The following is a 19,697-nucleotide window of genomic DNA, read 5'->3' as shown; positions in this document are numbered from 1 at the left end:
TCTTCATGCTTCACAAAGCCCATTTTCTTTTGCTGCCTCTCCTTTTCTGTTCTGAGCTTAACTCAGTTCTGAGGAGATGGAGGATTAATTGTTCATTACTGGTGATGCTACAGGTTTGAAAGAGTTGTCAATTACTATTGCAAAGTTCTTACTAGGAAGAGCACGGCTGCGTCTTTAATTAATGGCAGAGTACTTGCAAGAGGAATTGGGAACGTGGACAGAAACCCCGCTGGACAGAAGTTATCAGGACTATGGCCATTGATTTCAGCTGACTTATAATTCCAGACATGACTATTTTTCCTATGCTTAGTTACAATGTTCCCTTTTAATTTTTATTTCTCTATTCTGGCCAAATGGGGTTAATCACTTCAAGTTCAATTGTATTTATACAGAGACAGAAGCAAGAACTCTGCTCTGTACTTTTAATTTTAAGATTTCATCATTTTTTTCAGTGTCTTTGGTCAGTAGCAATGAAATTAATCCAATGAGAAGAATGGGGTTTAATGAAATGATTTTAATAATACACTTTAATACACTTTGGAGTAATGAGGGGATGCAGTGGCTGTTAAATAGGAATAAGGTAATGTCTCCATGTAGAGCAACTGCTAAGGTTGACTGTAAATACTGGAGCACAATATTACTACAGTGGAAATATGGCAGCGTCAGGAGAAAAGTGTACATGGGGCACACGGTTAGACTGACCACTCTCAAGTTTTAGTGGCATTCTTTGTGACCCTGAAAGCAAGTCACAGGTCATCCTCTCATAGCTTTCCTTCTTTAAAAGGAAAATAATACTTCTTTCTGACTATGCCAATTAGCAAATCATCATTCAGAAAGTAAATCAAAGATAAAAAGCGCTGAACAGAGGACACTAGATCCAAGTCTAGTATAGAACTTTTGAGTCAGACCCTGATGACCATTTGCTGCAGCAAAGTCAAACAGGAATGTATAATAATTGATTTTCAGAGCTGGCTTAATGTTGCATTTCCTCTTCTCTTTCTTATTTATGAATAGAAGAAACCGGTCACATTTCAGCATCGAGTTTTCAATATGCCCTTATAGGAATGCTTCACATAGTGGAGAAGGTCTGGCCTGGATGTACCTGTAGGATCAATCTGTGCTGAGTACACTCAGTGTCAATAGGACACTATAGAAGAAGATAAAGGAAAAGGTTGCTCTTTCTGTGAATTGAGCTCATACAATTAGATCCCATAAGGGATGTAAGTGCCTAGAATGTGTCTGGTTTTCATTTGGGCAGTGTAAGGTAAAACTGACACCTACTGCAGATAATCAAAAGTGGACTCTGATACTGAGAGAGGGGAGTTATTTCTTTCTGTCATATCCACGAAAAAATTACTGACATCATTTGAGAAAACCTTGCAGCCTGCATTCAGTATTACAGGGCTGGACTTCAAATTCTGTACAGGTGGGAGTCAAAGGGTCTCAGAACAATGAAAAGCCTCCCAGGCTGGCTGTCCAGCACCAGGCTGGATAGAGGGGTTTAAAATGGAGGGGCTTCATCTGAAACCCTTAGCATGTGTCTCAGAGCAGCAGAGTGGTTCACCTGTCTGCTTAACACTGGGGAGTAAAATTTCCCCTTCAAAGAACAGATGCTTACTTCCCTTCTTTTGGGGGAATGTCTGTAGGAGTAGAACAGGGCTGGGCCTTCTGGTAGCACAGATAGCACAACTCACCACTTTTTATATATTAATCTGAAAGTTGGAGTGGTCCTTCAGGAAATGAAGAGACTTAGATTAAATTCCTTCATCAAGCTGGAAGCTCTAATGTATGACAGCACTTCTAACTCAAGCTGAAGTCATGTCATTGTGTAGGAAATAATTCAAACCATAGGCCAAAATGAGAGGGGAGAAGACATCTCTGGTTCCCATTTTCAATATTGCTAAATTTTAGAATAAACAACAATCACCAAATAAAATACAGAGTTAATGAAAAGCATCTTCTTTTTCAGGGTTCCTCCTCTGTCCCAAAGCTTGCAGAGTCATACTTCACCTCTATTTTATGTCAGGTTTATAAAAGAAAGGGAGATAAAAGTACTAAATGAGATTTTTAGGGAGAGTTGCTGTCTTAAGAGACAAACTGATAGTAGTTGCTTTTGTTGATAGCCAATAAGATTAACAGAACAAAGAAAGCACTGGGACAAACTGCCTGTAGTAATCTACACTGCACAAGAACATTTTGTGCTGTCCTTTGGTGTAATACGAGCACTTGCAAAACAGTCCTTTCCAGGCTTCTTTCATATCCACATCATCAAACTAACAACTTTGGGTTACAGCTGTAACACAACTCATGGCCTAACTGAATAAAAGGCCTGACAAGGGCTTGTATAAATTAATTATTCAGGCTAGTTAGAAGAAGACTGAAGCACAACATGAGAGAAAATATATTCACAGCATCACAGAACGGTCCGGATCAGATGGGACCTCCGGAGATCATCTAGCCCAACCCCCTGCTAAAGCAGGTTCACCTACAGCAGGTTGCACAGAACAGCGTTCAGGTGGGTTTTGAATGTCTCCCGAGAAGGAGACTCCACAGCCTCTCCGGGCAGCCTGTTCCAGTGCTCCGTCACCCTTAGGGTAAAGAATTTCTTCCTCATATTCAGATGGAACTTTCTGTGGTGCAGTTTGTGCCCGTTGCCCCTTGTCCTGTCGCTGGGCACCACTGAAAAGAGCCTGGCCCCATTGTCCTGACACTCATCCTTAAGATATTTGCATACATTGATAATATCCCCTCTCAGTCTTCTCTTCTCCAGGCTAAACAGGCCCATCTCTCAGCCTTTCCTCATAAGGGAGATGCTGCAGTCCCCTCATCATCTTTGCAGCCTCTGCTCTCCCTGTCTCTTTTGAACTGGGAAGCCCAGAACTGGACACAGCACTCCAGATCCAGCCTCACCAGGGCAGAGCAGAGGGGCAGGATCACCACTGTTGTCCACCAGAACACCCAGGCCCTGCTCCACAGAGCTGCCTTCCAGCAGGTCAGCCCCCAGTCTGTACTGGTGCCTGGGGCTGTTCCTCCCCAGGTGCAGGACCCTACACTTGTTTCTGCTGAACTTCATCAGGTTCCCCTCCGCCCAGCTCTCCAGCCTGCCCAGGTCTCGCTGAATGGCAGCACAGACTTCTGGGCTACCAGCCACTGCTCCCAGTTTTGTATCATCCACAGACTCGCTGAGGGTACACTCCGTCCCTTCATCCAGAGGTCACTGATGAGCAAGTTGAACAGGACTGGACCCAGTACCGACCCCAGGGGCACACCGCTGGCTACAGGCCTGCAGCTGGACTCTGCCACTGATCACAACTCTGAGCTCTGCCCTTCAGCCAGTTCTCGATCCACCTCACTGTCCACACATCTCACCCACACTGCCTGAGCTTCCAGGCATGCTAAATGAGTAACTTGTAACGTTGCTAGGTAGGCAAAGTGAGAAGCACAGCAACAATGAGGAGTGTGTTATACGTGTACCTTACAGAAGTAAAGATGAAGGAAAAGAGAAACAATTTGCAGGTGGTGTGTAGGAAATGTGGACTGAGAAACCAAATGCAGTCTGCAGCTTTTTCATTCCACAGACCTGTACATCAACCGTATAATTTTGATGTAGATTTCAACATACTAACATGCAATTACAGGCATGTATACACAAAGGTTGTGTTCTTGGTTCCTTCAGCAAACTGACCACTTCTCCCAGAAACGCAGTTTCCCTGGTCTTGTACAGGTAGCTTTTAATGCTTCCTGGGAGCAGCATTAACTTCTACCAGACTGAACAAGAAGTAAGGAAAGCTTGAATGCCTATCATTTGCACAAAGCATTTGGGAGAGAATTGTGACCTTACCTCAGTGAAACAAAATTTGGACTTTCGTATTTATGGAGACCAGAAAAAAGCCTTGGATTTCTTGTCCTAGAAAGGATAGTCTTCCTTCTTAGGGAGCATCACTCCAGATTTGATTAGATCTATTAATGAGGTCAAATGATGCTTTTAGGCTGGTAGCTAATGTAAACCAAATCTATTTATCACTTTGGCAGTGGTTCCTGCAACAAAGTTAATGACCATTACAGCATTTATGTTAGCCAATCATGAATGGTGCTTTTTGTGCAAAAAGGCAGGAGTTAGTAATCAATCATCATCATCTTCATCATAATAGTACTGCTAAATGAGCTTCTGAAAAAGAACAGCAACATGGCTATTAACCTTAACCATACCTTGAAAACAGATTTCTTCCTACAAAGGCTCCTACTGATATGTGGTTGGAGCCTTGATAGCTTCTTGCAGAATAAAGGAGGTCAAAGTACTAGGCAAGGGCACAACCCATATTTAGATTCTTTGCTTCAGTCTTTTAAAATGAAACTGGATACTTAAAAAGAGAAAGGTCAAAGCCTGCTATTTTTTTTTAATAGCAGGTGAAAACAACATTTTCTCCGAGGGATTTGAGTTGTATAGAGTCAGTGAATAATCGATTTTTTTTGTCTGTATTAGCAATGTAAGTGTCTAATAACATACAGATTCCACAGCACTGTATCTTTATAGTGTCTTCTGATATACATCTTCATAGTGACCGCTGTGCGCTGGTGCAAAATAGCAGACAGCTGCAAAAGCTCTTGTGCACATTAATGCCAGGGGTTTGGGGAAGTTTTGCTTAGTGGAGAAGGCACAAGGGGAGTTATCTTTTGTGGTGCTTGTTGAGGCAGAGGTAAGGCAGACATGGGAACTGGCTGTCTTTTTCCATCCCATCACTAGGATGAGGCTTGGGATAGCTGGGCTGTGGGTACCTACCCCTCAAAATTTACAAAGCTAGTGTAAGTATCCTGACCATATGCTTAATAGATAGAGGTCATGCAAAGGTTTTAGTTTGAATGCCTGAGGCAAGCCTGGGACCATTCTGTCCTTCAGCACAACCCCTGCCAGGCAATCTGGCAGACTACACACTGCAGAACAGCTCACCTAGCTGCCCTGACCTGCCAAGCCTGCATCATATACCAGTGCAGCAGAGCCCACGCCATTATGCCCCCAATCTCATGAACCACTGTCACCCATATAATGTTCTCAAAACACCTGCAGCATGGGCAGTTTACTGTCTGCCCTTTCCTGAAATGAATGGAGTTTCACATCAAGGGCAGAGGTGCCTGCCAGGAATGCTCTCCCGTATAACCATGCAGAACCGAATCAATGCACAGTTTAAGGTCCCTTGGAAAAATGCATGCATACAGGCACAGCCAGTCTCGCTTAGTTCCACTGATAGGATCAGAGCCAGCGTGCATGGAATAGCACGGTGGAATTCCTGCTCCCTGCCCTACTGCACTCTGTGACTGACACATGGTATGAGCGCTTGCCTGCATATGGTGCACTTGATCAGGCATTGCTGGCCATGCACCAAGACCAGGGTTACCTAGCCCTACCATCCACTTGCATCCAAATTTGAGAGGACAATGGATCAACAAAGTGTATCTTATTGATGATCTCTGTGAACGTGTGTGGCTCATGCTGGTTGTACTTGCCAACAATTGCACAGAAGTATTATAGTGCCATTCTTGGTGTTACAGACACCTCTAGAAACCGAGGTGATGGACTGTGTGGGATGTTTCAGTTGTGGTGACTAGGGTTAAGCAATTTAATCTCATGCTGAGGGTTCAGCATGAAAGTGCTTGCCATACAACCATTTATGCCAAAAATAGACAAGACTCTGTGGCCTGAAGAATCATTATTTTTATTTGGGGCATTCCTATTAAAACCTGTCACCTGGAATACACCAGAGCGAGCCATGGTTGAAATCAGGTTGGTCTGGAGCTAACTGCTCAATAACATAGCTCTTTTTGGAGGGTCTCCTTCTGAAGGGTCCCATCCAAGGAAAGTCTCTTAGTTTTCTGTGTCCTTTGTTTCAGGGCCCAATCTTGGCCATAACCTTGGCCACTGGTGAGATATGGAGGTGTCAGGATGGCTGTCTGAGTTTCCTCCAGAGAGAGGGCATTCACTTCCTAGGCGAACAGGATCCTAGGAGGATCTTGTTGAGGTGATAGAACAAGTATTTAGTAAGGGTTGTGCACAAGGGAGTGCTAGGTGATGTGCTTGGACAGGCTGGACCTGGTAGTGTACAAGCCTGGTGCATTCTTGTAGGCTGATGGTTGGACAAGGGCACAACTCATGTGAGCAGTCAGTTTGACCAAGATGGGCCACACAGGCTCAGGACCTTATGCCGTAAAGCCTCTCAGGCGAGACTGTCTTTTTATTTCATCTATGTGCAATGTCTAATTTGGTGAGGCATTTCTTCTGCATTGGTACCTTTAGGCACTACCCCCACACAAATGAGTGTCTATTAATAATGATAATATTTAATCAAAGAATCTTGTTCAAAGCCATATCTGTACATATAAAATAACAGATCAAGAAATGCAGATACTTCGTTAATTTCACTGAATACACACTATTGACCAGTAAAAAAAATACGCTTTTACATATACATGTCGCAAAAAGAAACATGGCTTCTCATATGAGCAATTACTGCCTACGTACTGCAAGTGGCCTAACATACAGTAAAAATTTTAAAACAAAGCTTTAATTGTAGCTAAAAGAAGGAGATTAATTTTGATTTGCTCCTTGATTGTTTTTGTAATTAATTTATCACTACTACAGCTATGCAATTATTAGTTTTTTAAATCATTCTGGACATTGAAGATACTAAAAAGTTCCCAAACCTATTAGAAATTAGCCTTTCTCACTACTTACCATACTTCAATATGTGAATGCTCTCCTGCTGAAGCAATTAAAAAAAATTAAAAAGACCAAGAGAGGCTTATATGTCTGAAAGTATTAATCAATTTTAGAAATTAACTACTCCCATGATCCTTAACTGCAGGATAAATCAGTTTCTTTAATAGTGGATGGCATATATATATATATATATTACATTTTATGCTGTAGATGAGTTTTTAACATGTCTTTATCTTACTTATCAGAGGGGGAAGAAGAGGGTCATCTCAAGCCTTTTCAGGGGCTGGATAATAGCAGACATGAATCTGATTAGTATCTCTTCAAAGTCAGTAATATGGCTCTGCTGGGCTGTATAATGGACAGAGGCAAAAGGTCAAGTCCTAAGGGAAATGGTGTTACACTTTTTACAACCAGAATTTGATTATTTACAAGGTAGAAATAATTTACATTTTTACATTTGGCCTTATTTCACATATATTTCACATTAATTTTCACTGAGAATTTCACCAAATTTTTTAAGAAGGTGGAAACAAAGCTGAGGAACAGCAGGGCGGTTTCAATGGGTAGGTTCCTCGGTGTGGAATGTATGAGGAGTAAATTCTATTTACTCTGTGCTGTCCCATACTTAAGCGCATTGGCAGAGTAAGTGGATTCTGGTTACAGTGTTGCTGGCTGGATATTAAAATTGCAGGAGTCAGGAAAAAAAATATTTTTCAAAGCTTTAAATAAGAACTGAAACATTATTATCAAAGTAGCTGTGTTTTAGCTGTACTGGGTTTGCGTGGCAAGGTTTTGGTAGCAGGGGGGCAACAGGGGTGGCTTCTGTGAGAAGCTGACGGAAGCTTCTCCCATGCCCAATGGAGCCAATGCCAGCTGGCTCCAAGAGAGCCCTGCCACTGGCCAAGGCTGAGCCCATCAGCGACAGTGGTAGCACCTCTGGGATAACGTATTTCAGAAGGAGGAAAAAAAAAAATAATAGGAGGAACAACAGTAACCAAGAGAGAGGAGTGAGACTATGTGAGACCAACAGCTCTGAAGCCCCCCCAGTCAGTGCAGAAGGAGGCAGGAGGGGCTCCAGGTGCCAGAGCAGATTCCCCTGCAGCCCACGGTGAAGCCCGTGGTGGGGCAGGCTGTGCCCCTCAGCCATGGAGCTCCACGGTGCAGTAGATCCCCACCTGCAGCCCATGGAGGTCCATGGCGGAACAGATCCCCATCTGCAGCCCCTGGAGGTCCATGGCAGAACAGATCCCCACCTGCAGCCCATGGAGGTCCATGGCAGAACAGATCCCCACCTGCAGCCCATGGAGGTCCGTGGCAGAACAGATCCCCACCTGCAGCCCCTGGAGGACCCCACGCCGGAGCAGGTGGATGCCCAGAGGGGGCTGTGACCCGTGGGAAGCCCAGGCTGGAGCCGGCTCCTGGCAGGACCTGTGGCCCCGTGGGCAGAGGAGCCCCGGCTGGGGCAGGTTTGCTGGCCGGGCTGGTGACCCCGCGGGGGACCCAGGCTGGAGCAGCCTGTGCCTGAAGGGCTGCGCCCCGTGGGAGGGAGCCCAGGCTGGGGCAGGGGCAGAGTGTGAGGAGCCTCCCCCTGCGGAGGAAGGAGCAGCAGAGACAGCGTGGGATGGACCGACCGCAGCCCCCGCTGCCCGTCCTCTGCACCGCTGCGGGGAGGGGAGCGGGGAGAGAGATGGGGACTGAAGTTGAGCCTGGGGAGAAGGGAGGGGTGGGGGGAAGGTGTTTTAAGATGGAGTTTTTATTTCACGTTATACAACTCTGATCTGATTGGTAATAAATTAAGCTAATTTCCCCAAGTTGAATACATTTTGCTCATGACAGTAATGGGTGAGCGATCTCTCCCTGCCCTTACCTCAACCCTCGAGCCTTTCATTATATTTTCTCTCCCTTGTCCAGCTGAGGAGGGGAGTGATAGGGCAGCTTTGGTGGGCACCTGATGTCCAGCTGGGGTGAACCCACCAAAATAGCACATCATGACAAAGTCTGTTTGTTTATGCTACAGATCTAGAGTAATAAACAAAATTAAGTTTTCAGGTCCCAAACACTACAAGCCTGGAACCTTTCCAGAGCACGGCATGTCATTATGCTCTCTGTGGGACAGTACTTACCCTGCTGAGAGTAAGTGTTCCACACCAGTGTAGGAAGTGCCATGCTTTGGTCCTTTTCAGCAGCATCACTCTCTTGGAAAAACAGCCATGCAGAAAATCTGGAAGTGGTCCTCTAGCCGAGGCTCCTGGAGCTGCAGTAACTGAGATGCCAGTGAGATGTTTCTGAAAGATTAAAGATTTGAGAGGCCTGGCGCTGGGACCCAGGGCACCTCTACTCTATGCTTGGCTCTCATGTCACACAAGGCACTTGACACTAACAATTTAGTGTGCCAGAGGGGTTCCGTCTGGGTGTGAGTTTTTGTTGCCTCTGTAGTACCAGGAGCCACGCAGCATGCACGCACCCCAGGGTGATGCTTGAGGTGCTTCCTCTGGTGGGATCTGAGGTTGACAGTGCACCCCAGTCTGTGTTCTGGTGCATGTGTTTGTGACATATGCCTGGCATCCTCCAGCACTTAGCTTCCTACACTTGTGGGTGTGCATGCCTAGGACCTGCAGCTGACATGAACCTTGCTGATGGCAAAGATGTAGGAGGGACCTCTGGTCCTGGAAACATGCTTACAGCCAATGAAGAACCTGTTTCCTGTACACACCAGTCAGTAATGTAGATCAGTGCTTCCCTGGTGTCTTCCATGTGATGCTAGCAAAAGTAGTTTTAGTCTGTATGTCTTAGTGTCTCCACCTCTGCAGTTCAGATATTATTACCTACCTCCTTGATAGGACACTTTGTGATCTAGTGATGAGAAGTACTATATAAGAGCCTTTTTTTATTTTTTGAGACATTCTACATTAATATTAAGTCTCAGTAACAAATAAACTAGTTCTTACTTTCAGTGGGAACTTAGTATATTACTCCAGTGGTTGTTAATTCTTCTAATAGTAGCTGTTCTCCTTCAAACCCTAAGCCATCATCTAATAGCATCCTGTGTTACATTTGTATATGTTAACATACCATTGGTTTACAGATAGATATAGTTTCTATAAGTTCATCTTGTCAGAAATCAGAAATTAGCTCCTTTTTTTAGACTTTACCCCTGCGTAATATTTTATTAAAAAGTTTGCCAAATGAGCTTTGCCTTCCTTGACAATGGAGTTTTTACCTAGTTTTAGAACTTAGAACATTCAACATGTACTATGCATGACTAATTCTGGTATGTAAGAGATGTGGTAAATGTTTTGAAAATTTAAATACAATCCTGGCCCTCAGTTTTGCAGGACGAATATTGGAAATATGACATAAATAATATTTCCAAGTGTTCGAAAACTGAGAAGGAAGATAAAACAAAACCAGTGTTCATTGCATGCAATTAATGAAATGAGCTAAGAAAACCATATATATATATATATATATATATATACACATGCATCGTTACTATTCTTCCCATCAATTTCATTACTTTTGAGTCTGATTCTCTTGATTTCTGAGTCCCAGGATTGATATGACTGGAGTATTTTGTCCCTTTGAAATTTCCTGTTCCAAGTCAGAGTTGCACCACCTTTTTTTCTACTGTGTTTTTTTCCTTCAGACTATCAATCAATGTTTGAAGTGCAACATATTGTATATGTCACAGGAAAAGTGAAATGTGTTTTAACCACAAAATACAGTTGTTCCCGTGATGGAAAGCAGTCATCTCAAGCTTCTACAGATTTGTTCATCAGAGCTGAATATTAGTGCTATGGGTTGTTTTGTCCCTTCTCAGGAAAGTATTTGGCCTCAGCTGGTGTTGGTACATACAGTTTTTGGAAAGCCTTCAGCAAACTTGTCTGGCTTCCAGGTCTGGTTGGAGGCTCCAGCTTTCTTCATCTTCCCCAGCTGCTCAGTGTGCCAAGTGCTTTCTTTGGCAATTATCTAGAGCCTGAATTAATTTATTTTATTTTAAAAGCTTTATGGCAGCAGATACATGAACCAATAGGAAGCATCAGTCTAAAAATATTATCTACATGATTAGAAAGCATCTTACACCAAATTCTTTCCATTTCCTACACTGTTTTCTGTAGTAAGTGACCTAGATGTTTTGCCAGAAAGGAGAGGCTGTTTTATTTGTCACACTGACCAACGTTGTGGTGCTTCACAAGGGGCATGCTGTGAAGGAGGGAGGTGGGCTGCTGGTTCACCTCTGGGCTATTGCATACCAAGTGGAGAAATACTGTTCCTTCATAGAGGGGAATGGAAGAAATGGCTGTATTTGCTGGAGAAAGGGGAGGACAGGAGCAGGCGGGAGGGCTGGGAGCTGTGAGAGGGTGAGAGGAGAGCTGGCAGCCCTGCAGAACCATAGGACTGCTGAGAAGAACAATCCGGCACCAGAGACCACAGGAGGGACCTTCCCAAGGAGTCATGTGGCCACCAGGGAGGCTGTGCAGTGGTGGTTGAGCTGAAAAAGAGCTCAACAGAATGGCCCCAGCTGGCAGTGGGGAGATGTGTGTTAACTCTGTTTTGCTCATATTCTGTTTCATTTTGATTCAGGGGAGAATGGGCAGGTTAACAGAGGGCCATTTTCATTTTACTCTTTATACAGAAGAAACCTGATTTTTTTTTTCTTGATTTGAGCTTGAAGGCCTTTGCCACCTCTCTGAGATACTTCCTTCAAGGAGACATCTCAGCAGCTTCACTTCTGTGCTTTGGCTGCCTCACCATCCTGTCTCACCTGGAAACTCCCCTGCCTTGCTTTCTCCCCCATGTGTCTCAAGAGATGAAGGGCAGAGGAACTGATGAGACTGAGCGGTGATGAGCTGGGAGAGAGAGGGAGCAAAACACATCAGAAAGAAGGAGAGAGAGATAGCAACAGAGACATAAATAGTTCTGTTCTGCCCATACACTGCTGAGTAGATACGTTTTACCATGACAGAGAACCTATCACATGCCCTAAAAGGTGAATTAATAGCAGCAATAATAAACATAAATGACCTGCAAGTTCCAATAGTATGTGTGGGTTCACCTTCAGGTAAATATTTTGGTGATTTTCTGCATTTTAACTTCCAGCTTTGGGAGCATGCAGGGGCACGTCAGATTCTCAAGCAGCCCAAGCACCTTGGCTAAATTTCTAGTTATATCTAGGATTGCTGCTAATTTCAATGTTCGTTTAGTTGCAAAAACTGGAGTGTTCAGTCATATGAAGTTTGCATAATTTTGCAAATTATGATGTCTAACAAAGAAGCTATAGGCAGGAGTATTTCAATGAGTGAAGCCCATCTGATCAGTGCACTTTCACAGACTGTTTTGCATGTGGGGAACTTTCACTGTCAGAACACCCATCTCAGCTCACTTAAAGCTAAAGTAACTTCCATAAACTATTCATAGAGATAGTCTTATGCAACTACACATGCTCAAAAAAACCAGAGAAGTGGGAGGAAATGTCAGTCTGAGAGCATTCATTAAGATATTTAGTAATGGTTACTTCTAGTGATGGGTCAAAGGTAGCATCATTAACTTGAACCACATAAAAAATCTGTGCTAAATGTAATGAAAATATTTTTCAAACATGCTATTAAAGCAAGAGATCATACATAAGAGTGTTTGGGGTGGAAATTTAGCTGTATAAGATAGAAGGCTAGTATTTAAATCATCAGTATTTGTAAATATGTACTTTCAGGTTTTATTTCCTCTTTTACAAGTCATTTTACCATGTATCAGCGTTTCCTTTTCTTTGCATTTATCACCTTTGTTTTCATTCTGCTGTGAATAGTGGTATTTATTGCCTGGGTCCTTGCACTCAGTACATTTTTTTCAAGTAACTTCTAATGAAAGTCAAATTGATTCCCACAGTGTGGCCCCTGGGGAGTTTCTATACAGAAAGTCTGAATATGGCTATATATATGGGGTTTGCTTCCTGATTAGAAGCTGTAAGTGCAAAAAGCTGAAACAAAACTATGGTTTAGTAAATGAAAACTGCCAGTTCTGTCATGTTCAGGCTACCAGAGCTTTAGATTAATGCAATGTGCTTCACATACAGCTATTTGGCAGTTGCAGCTTCCTGTTAAGTATTGTGCCCCTCTGAAACATAGATTTTTAATGTTTATCAATTCTGACATGGCATGGGCCTCCTTTGCAGAATAATATGGAAGCTGCCATCATCTGATAGTCCTTTGCTGTTACAGTTTAAATGGGGATGTTTAATTGCTTAATTGGGAGCTGTCGGTGAACAGCATTTTTGGTACGGAAGTCTTCACTTTTTAATTCAGCTCCTCTCTTCAGTCCTTCCTTGACCTTCCCTCTCTTTGGGTTCTAAGTTAATAAAAGTTTCCTCTGACATTGCACACAGAAAGGGAAGGAAATTACTAGGATTAAGGATTTTATTCTCTTTTACAGACTTCGATGCTGTACACATTTTGTGAATTCCCTCTTACTGTCTTTCCTTTGGAGTCAAATGTCCTCTGAGGCATTTGATAATTTTAGATCATCTAATAGGAATGTCAGACCCAAGGCATGTACCCCTTCAAGCATTTTGTGTAAGGCCAAGCAAGAATATCTTTATATAAAGGACATAATTTATAGCTCTTAAATTGAATAACTCACTAATACATCCTTTGAATCTAGCGTATTCAGTGGAACAAGATTTAATGACAGGTTGGGACACAAGCTATGTTTAGTGCAGTGCAGTAGAAGCAAGTCAGTGGAGTAAAGCAGTCAGTCCTGAGGACTTAGCCCCACGCTGCAAACTTTGTGGTGCTTCAGTTTAGGTTTACTCCCATGGGCAAGTATCTTTTGCAGTTGGAGCACCGTTAGGCGGGCTCTGAGAGCATACATTCCCATTCGGACCATCATGCCCTCCCAGATCACTGCATAACATGAGTCCAGGCATGGTATATGGGTATGGTCTAGAGATATGCCTCAAAAATGCAGTCCTAAGCCCAAACTAAAATGTAAATGTAAGTGCATCACAGCTGCTGTATTTGTGAAATGTTACAAATGCATCAAATAACCAACAATGTGCATACAACCCTGGCTGACATTAGTGGAAGAAAGCAACAGAGGAGGATGAGAGAGCTCACAGCTCCTTTAGCTGCATACATGTCTGACTGATGTTCGGCACAAGTGAAGGATGCAAAATTGGTACCCAAAATGCCTCAATTGTCAACACAGTTTCTTACTCTTTTCAATGCCCTGCTATTGCTCAGAAGCAAGCCATGCATTTCATTGTCTCTGCACTCTCCTTTTACAGATAGACTTCATTCCTGCATTTCTGAGTAAATTCCTAAAGAATACCTTGTTTGGACTGGATCAGTAACAGTAATTCAAGACCTTGTTTACTAACTATGCTACTCAGCAGACTCCTTCCAATAGATTTGTCTTTAGGAGCCTTGTAGAATCACCAAATCACGTAGCAATTCGTGGAACAGTCTTCAGAGTAAGTGTTCTTTATTTGCCCACAGGAGCAGAACAAAGAAAATAGCACTAAAATACCAGAAAGTTAACGCACGTATTAATTATCCTTAAACCAATAGCTTTTCCGTGGTCGCCTAGGTAAGTATTGCTTGTTTCAAAGCACCCCCTTGTGCAGGCACCGGGTAAGACAAGTTGTACAAGGCTCTTCTGGCACCCTGACAACCTTGGTCGCTTGGTCAAGATCTGCACTTTTCACATCACCCACCCTGCTTTGTCTGCCACACAGATCTTTTGTTTAAGGTTTCATGTTGGAAGACCTCCTGAGGCTTCAAACTGCGCTACTGAATCTGATCAAACTGGTTTAGTATGGATGGACGTAGTCTTCAAACAGTGGATTCCCTTTGTTGTCTGTTTAAATGCTAGAAAGATGAAATTCTCTGAAAATCTTGCATAACTGTGGGTAAAGCCCAATTGGACTTAACCAATCTAAATCTCCAAAGTAAGCCATTGTACAAAAAGAAGAAAGTCCATATACTGTCAGTAAGGTTTATATAGATACTAATCACAGTTGGTAAAAAAGCTGAAAAATTAAAGGCTCTAGACCTGAGTCTTCTGAAGTGACTAGTGATTTCAGTCATTTCATTCTGGCCTGTCCACCTTGAGATGACTTTATAGAAAACTAACTTTTAAAACCATATCTTTTTCTGGAATTCAAGCTTCTCTGGCAGAATCATTGATTGGGAACACAGATAGGAAAACTCACAAAGTCTTTACTAATTTTGGAAAATCTTGTCCATATTATGTAAAATTATTAACATTTAAAATTCTTTAAATAATGCTTTTGAAAGGAAAAAACATCAATTCAAAACCAGTGATAACTTTAAGTTTCACTTGTCTTAAATCTAACATCTACGTCCATTGATTAGGCTATCTCTGTCAATGGTAATGTTCAGATGAGCCATCTCCTTGACAGAAATAGTACACTTCTATTGGGAAAATAAATCTGTTCCTTTTTGCTTTTTCAGACTTGAATGCTGAAGTTGTTTTGGAAATGTCCAGATTCGGGGTTACCCCAATTTTTTTCCTTTATTGCTTATGCTTTGTTTAATAAAGAATGAAGCATATTTTCTTTGAAGAGATTTCTGAATAATTCTTGGTGTCTCAGATATTAATTTGGTGATCATTTAATTGCATCACAAGAGCTATTGGGTGAGATTAAATTACACACAGATGAGAGAAGACAGTGCATTATAAAAAAGAAGCTGAGGGATCTGAAAGTGTTTCAAATGCTCCCCAAGGCACCCTACATTGTTCATGCTCCAGAGAACTGAGACAGCAGTGCCAAAATACCGCTTTATACAACAGTTTCAGGACAAAGACCCCTGATTTCACTACCTGCACAAGCTTTTTTCATTTGTAGGATACATATATATATATATCCTATTGACACCCACATTCCCTGTCTCCTTAATTCCTTGGTTCTCCCACTTGGCCCGCATTTGATGTGTCCCTTCTCTCTTTCCTCCCATGGTGCACCATCCTGCTAGCAGAACCTCATCCCATGTTCCTGCTGCTCCCCATATTCACTGGCATCACGCTTCAAGCGCTGCTGACAAGGCAGCAAAACAAATAGCTGATAAATTTGAGCACAGCATTCATTTCATATTGACACAACTCTTGTAGATTAACTCAGATATAGTGTTATGCAAATACCATTTCAGGTGCTAAGTGTCTAACAGACTAAGTACACACATGAAGTTTAGAATTTGGGAAGAGCGCACATTGTCTGTAAAAGGCAGTGGGTTTATATTTGTGAGCAGTGGGTGAAAAAAAAAATAATATTATAGGAGAGTCAGTTGTGCTACAAAGTGTTACCACACCAGATCTGAAGACAAAGCAAAACGTTAATGCATGAAACACAGATTTTAAGTTGTAATAAGTGCAGATTTGATGCAACTTTAACTGCAGAATTGCTGCTGCTGACTCCATAAAATACATACCATAAACAGCTGTTAATCTGTTCACTGTTTATCTTTTAACATTCATTTGTTTCGTAATCAGTTCCCATTCGGTCTACATATGGTACAGCATCCCTTTTATAGCAGCTGCATTTAATGAACATTTGGAGGCACAGAATTATTACAGAAATTATTGTTTAACTATTCTGCTGCATTTTTGTACCTGTCACCAAGGATGTTTGAATAAAAAGTTAGAAAAAATGGTCATTACATTGAGAGTACGGAAGTTGTAGGTGCTCTGTCCTCTTCCTGAACTGATAAATTTGTAGTGGAAGTTTCTGTGACCATGCTTCACACTCTGTTCAGCTCCTTTAAGCAATTCATTTTCTCTATTTATACTGTCCATTCCCTTTTGTGATTCACTGACGTCAACATGTCAAATTTGATTCAGTCTTCAGTTTTAGAGACCTTTAGGTAATGCACTGAGAGAGTATTTTGCAGACCTGATAAACTGAGTGGATTTTGAGATTTTTAGAAAATGACAGTTAACAAGATTTAAAATTTTGTCAGGTATTCTCGTTAAATGTGGAGGTCACTGGTCATTAAAGCTGATTTGTATGAAGATAATTCCCTTCCGGAGTTCTTGTGTTTAAGTGTCATCTTAATTCCTTTTTCCCCAAAATCCTGATCTTGGTAACAAGACCATTTTATCATAGTAAATGTTCTCTGCTATTTATTCATGCTTCGGCTGTGTGCAGCGTCTTGGACTGAATGAATAAAAAAGAGCATATGCTTTTCTTTATAGGAAAGTATAGGTGAGAATATAGCTAGGTACTGAAACTTTGCTGGTGTTAGGGCATGATGACAAATAGGGCAGGCGTCCTTGGATTGGACAGTCCTTTGTCCTTGGTCAGTCTTTACTGGTGACCTTGACCTGCATCTGTTGCGAGGAGTCTGCGAGTCTGTCAAGTACAGCAGTGGGCAGAGGAGAAGGGCTGTTCATTAAAACTGACTGCTTGGATCGTGTGCCGTTCCAGAGAAGGGAAATTTCCAGTCAGTTCTACCAGATTCATCCACAATGCCAGGTGGGTTGGGGATTCGATTAAAGAATGAAGCAAGTAATTGTCTAAATGTGCTGAGCATTTTACAGATTTGCACAGTGTAAATATTTTGGATGTATTTTTTTTCAGATGGTTGATTAATTAAAATAGCTGCAAGTGAGTTTGATATTTGTCACCAGACAGGTAACTACATCAATCATAGAATGGGTTGGGTTGGAAGGGACCTTAAATATCATCTAGTTGCAACACCCCTGCCATAGGCAGGGACACCTTCCACTAGATGTGTTAAATTGGCATTGTGTGTGAAAATGCTCAGCTGGGAGAAATATTTGAATGATGAAAGGGTGTTTTAGAAAGGATTTCAAGTATTTCTGCAAGGCATCTTCATTGAAAAAGACTTTGCTGTGACAGAAACGTGCTTGTTTCTAAATTTAACCCTACTAACAATTTACCACCTTCTTTTTGTGTGTGTTTCTTTTTCTCTTCCAGTGCCACCTTGGGCCTTAATAGCCATAGCCATAGTTGCAGTCCTATTAATCCTTACCTGCTGCTTCTGTCTCTGTAAGAAGTGCTTGTTCAAAAAGAAGAACAAGAAGAAGGGAAAGGAGAAGGGAGGGAAGAATGCTATTAACATGAAAGATGTTAAAGATTTAGGGAAAACCATGAAAGACCAGGTAAAGTACTTTTCCTTTTCTTGAACTCTTGAGTAGCATTTGAAGGTTTGTTTGGTGTGTCTAGAAAAAGTTCTGCTTCATGCCTCAGTAGTGGCTCTGTGAAGAGGGAACATTAGCAGCATCTTCTCAGTGGTATCACAAAAGATGAATCTGGGTGTCGCATCACTGATGAAGCTGTCAGCCAGTTTCCTTACTCTGCTAAAAAAAATGTGCAGGCATGTAATGACTCATCTGGAGGGAGCAAGTTTATTGAGAGTATCTTGGATGTCCCAAAAATGAAGCAAATGTGTGCAATTTTCACTGTCCGTTTTTTAAAGATTTTTACCGGGACCTAGTACAGTGCTTGTGTATCTTTCTAGCACTATTTCTGACGATACATCATAAACAAAGTATCTCTGAACTCTAAATCTCTTTTTACACAAAAGCAAAAGTTCAGCAGAGCTAGAAACAACAGTATAGAAGAAAAAACAGGAAGCATAGAAACGATGGAAAACAAGCAAAAAGGAAGAGCACAGGGATGTTCAACACAGTGATGGTGGGAAAATTCATTTTGTACTAGGGAGGAGGAGATTAAGTATAACAGGGCATACTTGTAGCTGTAAGTCAACTGAGTAACGTGGAGGAAAAGATTAGCATAATGCCCTTTGAGCAGCATCATTTTCATAAGGGCAGAAAAACTTGCCCTTCAGATCTGCTTCATGCAAGAGAAGCAGAAGGTTGCAGGACCTAATTCTCAGGGCCATAGGCTCGACTAATCATAGAATCATTTAGGTTGTAAAACACCTTTAAGATCGAGTCCAACTGTTGACTTAGCACTGCCAAGTCCACCACTAAACCATGTCCTTAAGTGCCATGTTTACGTGTCTTTTAAATACCTCCAGGGATGATGACTCAACTGCTTCCCTGGACAGCCTATTCTAATGCTTGACAACCCTTCTGGTGAATAATTTTTTCCTAATGTGCAATCTAAACCTCTCCTAAATATGATCCTGAAAGAAAATAAAACTCAGGGTTTTAGTATTGTTCTTCCTGGAGCAAACTGTTGGGAATAAGCAGAAAAATGGGGAAACGAATGTGAAGTATCCATGTGTCCTCACTGTATTGCCAGATTTCCCAAGCTAAGACAATGGGCTTTATTTTTCAAACAGAAACTGCTGAAGAAATTTAGAGAATTGCTTGACCAAACCTCTTCAGTACGAGTCAATAACTCTGAAGTGGTTGCACGTTCAAGTCTGTACCCCCAAGACCCCTAGTGAGGTTGAGCCAGAGCAGTCCAGGACCACTTATTCAGCCAAAGACAGAAGATAATGGTCAGGAATGAGCAGTTCCTTCCACAAGTTGGGATCTAGTGTAGGAGAAAGCTGGGCTGAAGGCAGGTTGATTAGAAGTACAAGCCAAAGCTGGGAACCCGAAGACTAGGGCCAGTTGTCGGGAGCAAGATCCAAGAAAAGAAGCCTAGAGCACAGTAGCTATAAGGCCCATGGAGCAGTCCACAACAAGTGGTGAGATGCCACTGTACAGTAATGGAGCAGCCACCAATGTGACTCATCAGCCAGTCTTAAGAGTCCTGGAACAGGTTAGCATGCTTCTCCAGGCACGTAAGGTGTGATAGGGGAAGAGCAAAATCGGGGGAGTGGATGAGGAAACCTTACAAGTCTGATGACTAGCTGCAACTGGATCACAAGTGGAATCTGAAAGGAGCTCAAATAAGGGGAGGAAAATAATGGGTAAATTTCAAAGGTACAGAGCTATCAGAGCTATTTCCAATTTCCATTATCAGACCAGAGGACAGTTTTTGTTGTTCTTGCTCAGTAGACAATATGGAAAGAAAATAACTGAAGATCCAGCT

At 42.2% G+C, this 19,697-nt stretch overlaps 1 protein-coding gene across 4 annotated transcripts in view; it reads left to right on the top strand.

Annotated features, from left to right (window-relative positions):
- SYT1 (synaptotagmin 1) overlaps positions 1–19,697 on the top strand; it is a 357,757-nt gene that overhangs the window by 244,657 nt on the left and 93,403 nt on the right. For all 4 annotated transcript variants that reach the window (XM_055808605.1, XM_055808602.1, XM_055808601.1 and 1 more), the window contains one exon: positions 17,664–17,848. In XM_055808605.1, coding sequence (XP_055664580.1) covers positions 17,664–17,848 — 185 coding nt within the window. The remainder of the gene's footprint in view (positions 1–17,663; positions 17,849–19,697) is intronic.

This window comes from Falco peregrinus, chromosome 6 (genome assembly GCF_023634155.1).
Source record: "Falco peregrinus isolate bFalPer1 chromosome 6, bFalPer1.pri, whole genome shotgun sequence".
Taxonomy (NCBI): Eukaryota; Metazoa; Chordata; class Aves; order Falconiformes; family Falconidae; genus Falco; species Falco peregrinus.
Note: the sequence above shows the minus strand (reverse complement) of the source record. Positions and strands in the feature narration are given on the sequence as shown.